At 45.2% G+C, this 9,878-nt stretch overlaps 1 protein-coding gene across 1 annotated transcript in view; it reads left to right on the forward strand.

The window, feature by feature from the left end:
* Positions 1–218: 218 nt before the first annotated feature.
* The window catches only part of ATP2C1 (ATPase secretory pathway Ca2+ transporting 1), a 136,544-nt gene continuing 126,884 nt past the window's right edge, over positions 219–9,878 (forward strand). Inside the window, exon 1 of the mRNA XM_004704003.2 lies at positions 219–487. Within this exon, the coding sequence (XP_004704060.2) occupies positions 329–487 (159 nt within the window). The 5' untranslated portion in view covers positions 219–328. The remainder of the gene's footprint in view (positions 488–9,878) is intronic.

Here is a 9,878-nt window from a genome sequence, read left to right on the forward strand (position 1 = left end):
ACCTCAGGAGAGTGTGGGTGTGGAAAGCCACCAGCCTGCTAATATTAACATAGCTTGCAACAGAACACTGCTGTTGCTAGAAATAGGACAGCCACATCTCTACCACTAGGCAATTTGCATTCTGTGGTCCTGCCCCTAAATTCCTCCTGGCTCCTGCCCTGGGGCATTGCATTTCCGGAGGGAGGGATCGACCCAGGGATCCTCCTTGGCTGCCTGGTTTCCCTGAGAGCTCGGCCCCACGGGGGGGAAAGGAAAAAGAACATCTACTTGGTTTGTGGGGAAGTAGGTGAGCTTAGGCAACCGAGGGACTGCAGGGTTTCTAAATCGCATGTGGTTGTTGACAGGGGGAGACGGGCCAGATCCTTCTTGCCTTCCCATGATGGATCATCAGTTGCCTCAGTCTAAATTTGCCTACTTCAGAAAAAACCCTCTCCATGCCATGAGGAAGTACTTTTGGACACTGAGGCACCAGCGCGCGGAAGAACAGGTATCGTTGTGTGTGTGTTATTGGTAGACTTCATGGGTGCTGGCCTCTGCACCGTGCTCCTGTACTGTTGAGTGATTTCGTGTCCGTGAAGTGACTTGGTTCCATAGTGGGTAACAAGTGGGCTGCTACCCACAAGCCAGCGGTTTGAACTCCCCAGGTGCACTGATGGAGAAGGATGAGGCTTTCTGCCCCTGTAATGAGTTTAAGTCCCAGAAACCTACAGGGGCAGTTCTACTCTGTCCTGTAGGGTCGCTGTGTGTTGGAATGGACTCAGTGGCTTTGGGGTGGGTTTGGGGGAGTTTCCATGTGGATGGGCCCAGGTGGGCTGCCATTGGAGGCAGTGCGGACTTCGCAGCCTTAAGAGCAAGCTGGTTGGGAGGTGCAGTGGGGTGGGGAGGATTTGTCTGAAATTGGAACATTTGGATGCTGAGGCTCAGCTCGAGTTTATACTGCACCGTGCCTTTTGTCTCTTCCCCCGGAGTAGTCGGGGCGAAATTTTGCATGCCTTGATCATTTTCCCCTGCTTCAAATGCAAATTCCCAAGCTATTCATACATTGCCAAAGAAAACCAGGAAGCTCTAGAAGTGTATTTGTCTTCTTGTGCATGTTTCAGATGTTACTGATAGTACTGGGACTTATGAAAAATAAAACCTTTGGGGGGTCTCCAAGAGTGTTAAACATTAATGAACTGCTGAGAAGATCGTTCAGAGGCAATTAGTGTGGGTTTTCTTCAGGGTGAGTTGAGGGTGGGGCATGGCAGGCTTCAGTGTGTTTAGGCAACAAAAAGTAAGAGCTTCTAGTCCAAAGCTCTCTCCTGTGGGAGGTTATAAGGATTTACAAATCTGCTTAAAATGTCTGGTGTCCTCTCATTTAACACCAGGCACATTCATCTTGCTGCTTGAGATCCATCCCTTAGAACTGGAGAAAACAGTATTTGTAAACTTGGCATTTATGAATTGTACCCACTTGTAAGAAGAAATGGTCCTATCAGATCCTTTTGAATCTGGTGATTCATTCCGGAAGCCCGGGTGGCAGTGGTCTAGGAGAAATGGCTCGCCAAAGGAAGGAGAGTCATGAATTGCTTGGGTGTCGCTTGTAACTAGAACTGCACCATTACCCACGCTATCTCCTGCTGGTCCTGTAGTGTTCTCCTTGGAGCTATGGGAGATTCCCACTGGCGCCGAAGTTCACGTGCACGGTGGATGCTAAACACAAAGGTCAGCAGCCACTCCCTGGGAGAAAGATGGGGCAGTCTGCTTCCATGACGGCTTGCAGCCTTGGCAATCGATGGAGCAGTTCTGGGTCTTCCTATAGGATCTCTGTGAATTGGAGTCAGCCAACTGGGTTATTCGTTAACTTGTTTGTTTGGGGATGTGTATGCTCTGAAGTGGCCCATCTCCAAAAACACTTCTGGGCTGAAAACAAAGGTCGGCAGGCAGAAGTTCCTCTGAAGACAGCTTTCCCCTGCAAAAAATAAAAGTCAATGCAGAATTTTAAAAATGAGAATCGTTTACCTCTGCTGGAGACAACTATTTTTATGCTGCACTTTGATGATTTCACGGGGGTGGGAAATGGACCCAGACTCTGCTCACTAAGGCAGCGTGGCTGGTGGCAATTTTACCTCGTGTTTAGGCAAGGTTATGATTTCAAGGAAATCTCTTGGTTTTCCCAACTCAGCTTGCACTTGTTTTTTGAAAAGGCAAGCTAGAGAATGGGTGCTCTGAGCTGTGGCTTGATTGATGGGCAACAGACCAATCCAAACCCTGTTCACTGGGGAGGGAGAGAAGGATGTCTGGAATAGGGAGAGGAGAGGTAACGGAAATGATGGGCCCCAACTGTGCAACACAGATGATTCCTCATCTCTCCCCTCCCTTCTGAGGGTGGTTTCATTGCTAATGTGTTCTTGCTACCACGTGTTAGAGTAGAGCTACTCCACAGGGTTTCCTTGGGTGTCACCGTAATAGAAGCAGGGAACCAGGCCTTTTTCTTCAGCAGTGCTGCTGAGTGGATTGGAATTGTCAAGTTTTAGGTTAATAAGCAAGGCCAAACCATTTGTGCCAACTCAGAACCCCACACCAACCCATTGCCACCGAGGTGTTTCCAACTCATGGCAACCTCTCGGACATAGTCAAGCTGCCCCATAGGATTCCCAAGGCTGTAGCTTTTTACGGGAGCAGACCACCCCTTTTTTCTCCCACAGAACGGCTACTGGGTTTGTGTTAGTCTGGGTTGACCAGAGAAACAAATTCATAGACACTCATATGTGAGTAAGAGAGAACTTTATATCAAAGAGCAGCTGTACAGTAAGAAAACATCCCAGCCCAGTCCAGATCAAGTCCATAAATCATATATGACCCTATATGTCGATCCTTGTCTGTAAATTCCTCTTCAGACTCATGCAGCCATGCAATGACGTTGAATACAGGAAGATCACAGGCCAGTGGGTGGAAAGTCTTGTGGATCGGGTGGTGGTGGATGTGGTAGTCACCTACTCTGGGGTCAATTTAAGGATTAAGAGGGTAGGGATGGAGTCTACACTGTCAATCTGGAGATAGCCAATGAGACTTCTGTGGGCACGGCCTTCTCCTGAGAATTCTGGGAAATCTGGTACTTCCTCTTTGGAGGCAGAAGACACTTCTCTCTCTCCTACTCCCTGGGAGACATTGCAGAAGACAAGACACATGGATGCAACCAGACATCGGAAGCCGGAGAAGCCACAGAGAGACCCCTGCCAGCATTGAGATGCTTACAATGCCACTGGGCCCAAAGACTTTCTACCCACTGGTTTGTGATTCACTGCATGTGTTTTGTGTTTCTGAAGAGGACGTTATAGATTGGTATTGGACATATGAGCTAATATTGGACCTATGGACCTGATCTGGACTGGGCTGGGATGTTTTCTCAATGTTCAATTGCTCTTGTATATAAATCTCTTTCTTATACACACACGTGTGTCAATGGATTTGTTTCTCTAGTCTACCTAGACTAACACAGTGGAAGCATCTCAGCACCCATATGGGTCTCCACTTGGCACCTCCAGCTCTGGGGCTCTGGCTCTATCAGTGTAGCCCCATGTGGCTTGTCAACAAGAATGTCTCACAGGGAGTCAAAGCAGAAAGAATGTGTATCTGGCCTCCAGTGAGCTATTTATCTTCTTCATGCCACCAAATGAGGTCATCACGCTGTGACCTGATTGACAAGCTAGACTCCACCCCTTTGCAAGTTGACAGAAGATTATGTAACTGCCACAGGGTTTGAACTGCAGCCACTGAGTACTTTAATCAGCAGGTCTTCCTCATCCTCATGAGAGGCTTTACATAGAGCTTTCCTTTAATTTTTCACAACTTTTACAAACAGCATTCAGTAAGAACGTTAGAAGTTAACAGGGAAACGCCTGACTTGGACTGGCTGGCAGTCCCTTCCCCTGTTCATAACTGCTTAATACAGTGGTTCTCAACCTTCCTAGTGCCTCGACCCTTTAATATAGTTCCTCACGTTGTGGTAACCCCCCAACCATAAAATTATCTTCGTTGCTACTTCATCACTGTCATTTTGCTACTGTTATGAGTTGAACAACCCCTGTAAAAGGGGTCTTGACCCACAGGTTGAGAACCACTGGCTTAAGCTGATCTGAGAAGAAGTGTGAGCATGGGGTCGAGTTCTTAGTTCTTTGAGTGAATGGGGAAATAAAGAAAAATAATTGGTTCTTAGTTCTGTGAGTGAATGGGGGAATGAAGACAAAATGATTCCTTTGTGAAACCAATTACACTCCACAGACACAGTGCCTCACAGAACGAGAGAAACTAGGTCTGGGTCCATCATAACTAACCTTGGAAATCACGTTGGAATGTTATAAGGGAGGCCCACAATGCCGACCACTTCAAGGCCTGTGTATTTACTGTCCCTAATCTTCACTGTCCTGTGAGACGGTTTCCCCTTATAATCAAGTGAGGAAATGACTTAGTGTTCTTTAAAGGGCTTGCCCAAGGCCACCCTCCTTGGCTTGGTTCTAAAGCAAGATGCGAAATTTTGTCTGCCTGGCTTTAAATGTTGTCTATTCTGCCCTGCCTGACTCCTGAAAAAATCTAGTTGCTTGATTCCTGAAAAACAGTGGCAGCAGAAGAGTGCTACCTTTTTTCCCCTTTTTCCTTTTTTACTGTGAATTCAGTAAAGGTTGACCGAGCAGATCAGTTTTCTGTTCCACAATTCATGCTGTTCTGTTTCATCTTAATGGACTGCGATCTCCACAATGCAGGATCACTGACCCCACGCTCTCCCTGAGTTCCTGTTTCCGTTCCTCCTGGTCTCCGAACGTTCGGACCCTCTTGTCCACAGGAAAATGCTGGCCCCTTGACTTCAAATCCTCGACGACTTTAAGGGGTCGGCACCTAACGCGTGTGATTGTCCATGGTCACTTGCTGGGTCGCTCACTGTCCATACTGCGTTGTTTAGAAGTAAATTGTCATGCTGCCACAATAAACAGAGCCACTATCATTGGTCAGAAATAGAAGTATAAAGAAAATAAAATCAAGTAATATTGAACTCTCGCTAGATACTGTTACCTGTGACACCTAAGCCTAAAGCCTGCTCTCTTTTTCAAGAGAGATTTTTTTTTTTTTAACGAGAGATGAGAAGGGAGCCTAGTAGCCAATTGAGAAAAATCTTCTGGGTTTGATTATTTTTGTTGTTGCTTTTATTATTTTTATTGTGCTATTTATCAAACCAAGAATAAATCACTATTTATCAGCGGGGCTATTTATCAAACCAAGAATAAATCGCTTATCCTTTATTGCCCTAGGAGAGAAGGGAATTAATTACAAAGTGGACACTTTCATACCCAGTGATGCATTGTTAATTACAGCAGCATCTGCATGCCACCTACAATCTTGCCCACTTCGTTTGCTGGAGTACCACTGGGGACCACCAATATATACTATGTCTCATCCACTTGGGGGATGCTATCCCAGATACATGATATGCTTCTCTCCCTTTGTGTGTTCAAACCCACGCTACCCTCCAGCCCAGTGGTTCTCAAACTCCCTAATGCCGCGACCCTTTAATACGGTTCCTCATGTTGTGGTGAACGCCCAACCTTCAAATTATTTTCGTTGCTACTTCATCACTGTCATTTTGCTATTGTTATGAATCGGGTGACCCCTCTGAAAGGGTTGTTCGACCCCCAAAGGGGTCGCGACCCACAGGTTGAGAACCGCTGCTTTAGAGTATTGAAACTCAAGGATGTGGCTTTGAGGACTAAGGTGCACCTGACCCAAGCCGTGGTATTTTCCATCGCCTCCTGTGCCTGTGAAAGCTAAATATTGAATAAGGAAGGTCGAAGAAGAATCGGTGCTGGCGAAGAATGTTGAAGGCACCATGGCCTGCCAGAGGACAAGCACACCTCTCTTGGGAGAAGTACAGCCAGAGCGCACCTAAGAGGCAAGACTTCATCCTACGACTTTGGCATTTTGTCAAGGGAGCTCAGTCTTTGGAGAAGGACATCATGCTTGGTAAAATAGAGGGACAGCAAAAGGCCTTCATGAGATGGATCGACACGGTAACTTCAAGAATAGCGACAATGGTGAGGATGGGGCAGGACCGGCAGTGTCTGGTTCTATTGTCCGTAGGGTAGCTTTGGGTTGGAACGGACTCGCTGGTACCTAACAACAACAGGCAATCAGAAAGAGAAACACAAAGCTTTCTCCTCCTGTAACGATTCACAGGCTCAGAAGCCCACACGAGCTGTTCTAGCCTGTCCTCTAGGGTCCCTGTGAGTTAGAACCGATTGGTGGCATGACCTTGGTTTTGAAGTAAGGGCTGACGTGAGAAACCCTGCCTATTTAACGGTAAACCTACTTGCTGCACAATAGAAATGATCCCTGAAAGAACCAACTTTAAAAAAGGAGAATGGTCTTGGGGGGGGTCAGAAGGTATGGATGAAGGGGCTTCCAAAAAGTTATGGAAAAACCCATTGTTTCAATCTCCACCTTTCCATGAACTTTTCCAAGCCCTCGTGTACAGTAGCTAGATTCTAGATTGAGGATTAGAATTAAATTTTGTTTTGGAGGTTCTTCAAACAAGTCTCTTCAATGGTTTAGAAAGTGTTCACCATTTCAACTGGATTTTTATTTCGTGCTTTGCTTCTCAATGATCACCTCAAAGTTATGTCATTGGTAGTAGAATAATTTGGGGAAGGCTGCCAATAGTGGCTGTACCACAGGAAGAATACACTCAGTGACTGATGATGAATTATACAAGTAGAAGTTGTGGAATTGAAAAAAAAATGAATAAATAAAATAATTACTTAGGGGCATGGCAGTGGGGAGGTTGAGGGGAGATTGTAAGAGAAGAAATCGTTCTGAAATTGATTGTGGTGATGTTTGCACAACTCTTCTTAATATGATTGAATGATTAAACTATATGATATGTGAAGTGTATGCCAGCAAAGCTATTTTTAAAAATAATTAAAATGTAGGAGAACTTCCCCCTGGTATTTCAGGCTGTAAATCTAAATACAAGTTTATGGAATCAGTGAATTGGGGTGGGGGTGGGAATGGGGAAGGCTTAACAAGTGTTATCTTGTTGGAATTCTTTTCATTTTCTTCAACTTCACCTTCAACTTGGATCTGAGCAATTGATAATCTTTTCCACAGTCAGCTCCAGGCCTTGTTTTGGCTGATGATACTGAGCTTCTCCATTATCTCTTCCCAGAGATGTAGTCCATTTGATTTTTGTCTGTTCCATCCGGTGAGGTCCCTGTGAAGAGTCACCATTTATGTTGTTGAAAGGGGCATTTGTGATGGAGAAGTTGTTGGTCTTGCAAAGTTCTATCATGAGGCCTCCAGCTTCAGTTTTATCACCAAGGCCAGATTTTCCAACCGCTGTTCCTTCTTCCTTTCCAATGTTTGTATACCAATCATCAATGATTATGTATTTTAGTTACATGCCTGATCAATCTCAGACTGAATAAGTTAGTAGAATTCTATCATTTCTTCATCACTAGCTTTAGTGGTTGGCTCATAAATTTGAATATAGTTTTATTAACTAACTTCCTTATAGATGCATATAACTCTAGCAAACACAACATTGTACTTCAAGATAGATCTTGAAATACTCTTTTTGACACTAAATGACAATACATGCTGCTCCTCTTGAATCTGTTAAAGTAAATCATATATTTGTCTAATTCAAAATAGCCAATACCAGTCCATTTCAACTTACTAATGCCCAGAACATCGAACTCTATGTGTTGCATTTCATTGTTAATGACTTCATGTTTTCTTAGATTGATACTAGATATATTCCACTCAATTTAAAGAAAACAAAAATCTTCACACCTGGGACCAATAGCTAACAACATGATAAACAGAGAAAAGATGGAAGTTGTCAAGGATTTCATCTGGCTTGGATCCACAATCAGTGCTCATGGAAGCAGCGGTCAAGATCAAATGACGCCTTGCATTGGGTGCATCTGCTGCACAAGGTTTTGTTAAAGTGTTGAAAGCGTACGGGTGTCACTGTCAGAACTAAGGTGCGCCTGACCCAAGCCATGATATTGTCATTCACCTCATATGCATGGGAATTGTGGACATGAATAAGGAAGAGCGCAGAAGGATTGGTGTATTTGGATTATGGTGCTGGTGAAGACCTTGATAGTGCCAATAGTACAAACGGATCTGTCTTGGAAGAAGTGTAACCAGACTGTTCCTTAGAAGTGAGGTGGTGAGACTTTGACGTGTATACTTAGCACATGTTTTCAGGAGAGACCAGCCCTTGGGAAGGGACATCATGCTTGGTAGAGTAGCCTCCTCACTTCACTGCCATCAAGTCTAGATTGTCTGACAGTGACTTTGTGGGACAGGGGAGAGCTGTCCCTGTGAGCTTCAAGACTGTAACTGTATACAGGAGTAGAAAGCCCCATCTTGCTCCCTCAGAGCTGCTGGCTTTGACTTGCCATCCTTGCAACTAGCAGCCCAACTCATCACCACTGTGCCACCAGCGAAACAGAGGCAGACCCTTGAGAAGAGTTAACACAGTGCCTGCAACAATGAGCCCAAGCATGACACCACTTGTTTGACACAGGGTTCCTGTGAGCTCGAGTCAACTCGATAGCACCTGGCAGCAATGATATATTCTACACTCTGATGATTCATGAATGTCTGCAGATGTCTCTTTTCATTTTTGAGTTGTGCCTGTGGTGAAGTGAAATTCATTATGGCTTTTCTATCCACCTATTTAAAACTCCCACCCAGTGATTGGGCGGGACCATTCAAGTGAGACACATCTGACTCCAACTCAGGGATTGGTCAGTTTTGCCACTCCTCTGGGCCTAAGAGAGCCATGTGAGAAACAGGAAGGGAGATTCTCTTGACGCCAAGGAAGAAGAGGCAGCAGCGGAGCACGTGCAAGATCTGGGCCGGAAGTGGTGGAGGCAGCAGAGACCTCGCTCGGCATGGCGATCACGAGACAGAGCAGATGAGCCACACTGTGGAGACTGTGTGTCCGAGCGTAGGCTGGATTCCTGTCACATGGAGGCGGAGGCCAAGGGGCCGAGTGGCTGAAAACCAGAGAAAGACTTGGTTGCTGACTGAGAAGCGGCAACGAACGTGCACCAAAGACTATATCCTTAAATATGTTCTGATACTGGCTTGTGGTAGCTCCTTTATAAATCCCTGTGGTTGTGAGCGTTGTCTGTGAGTTGTGTGTGGCCATTGCAACAGATTATTGAACTCCGCAGAGGAGGTGATTGCCATGGGAAGACATGGTGGGTGTCAGAAGAGGGTAAAAGAAGGATGGAGTGTGGAGGCACGCCTGACTTTTCTGCCTGGTGACAATTGATGTCCTTTGTGTAGCCCAAAAAGTTCAGACCTGACGTTCCCATCCTTTTAGCAGTTGGCCTCCTGAGTGGGATGGCACCAGATTTATGGAAGTATGGGGTTGTGTAAGAGCGAGAAGAAAGATGTGTGGTCATCACATTTCTTATTATTTGATGCTTTCTTGGGTTGTTCATGCTTGTAATGGTGGAAAGGGGTGTATGGGGTGATAAACTGCAGCTGATGGGGAGAAAAGCTACTTCTGCTGTTTCCTGGGGCAAAAGTCAGGGGGTTAAACAAAGTGGTTGATGGAAGGACGATGAAGGTTGATGGTAGAGGTCCAGGGCCATATGCACATGAATGGGATAGTCCAGCGGGGAGAAGAGAACCTTGAACTTGAATGTTTTTAATTTCTTTTTCTTTTAAGAGTTTTTATTTTTTAAGAGTTTTATTGACATAATTCACATAAAATACTGTTCAATAGTTTAAACCTTAAAAAGAGTTATGTAAACATCACTACAATCGAGTTTAGGAAATTGAATATGTTTGCGAGGACTGTGTGTTGGGTTGTGTTTCCCTGA

Source organism: Echinops telfairi, unplaced genomic scaffold (genome assembly GCF_000313985.2).
Source record: "Echinops telfairi isolate 266 unplaced genomic scaffold, ASM31398v2 ScPeMD7_7420;HRSCAF=8458, whole genome shotgun sequence".
In the NCBI taxonomy this organism is placed as follows: Eukaryota; Metazoa; Chordata; class Mammalia; order Afrosoricida; family Tenrecidae; genus Echinops; species Echinops telfairi.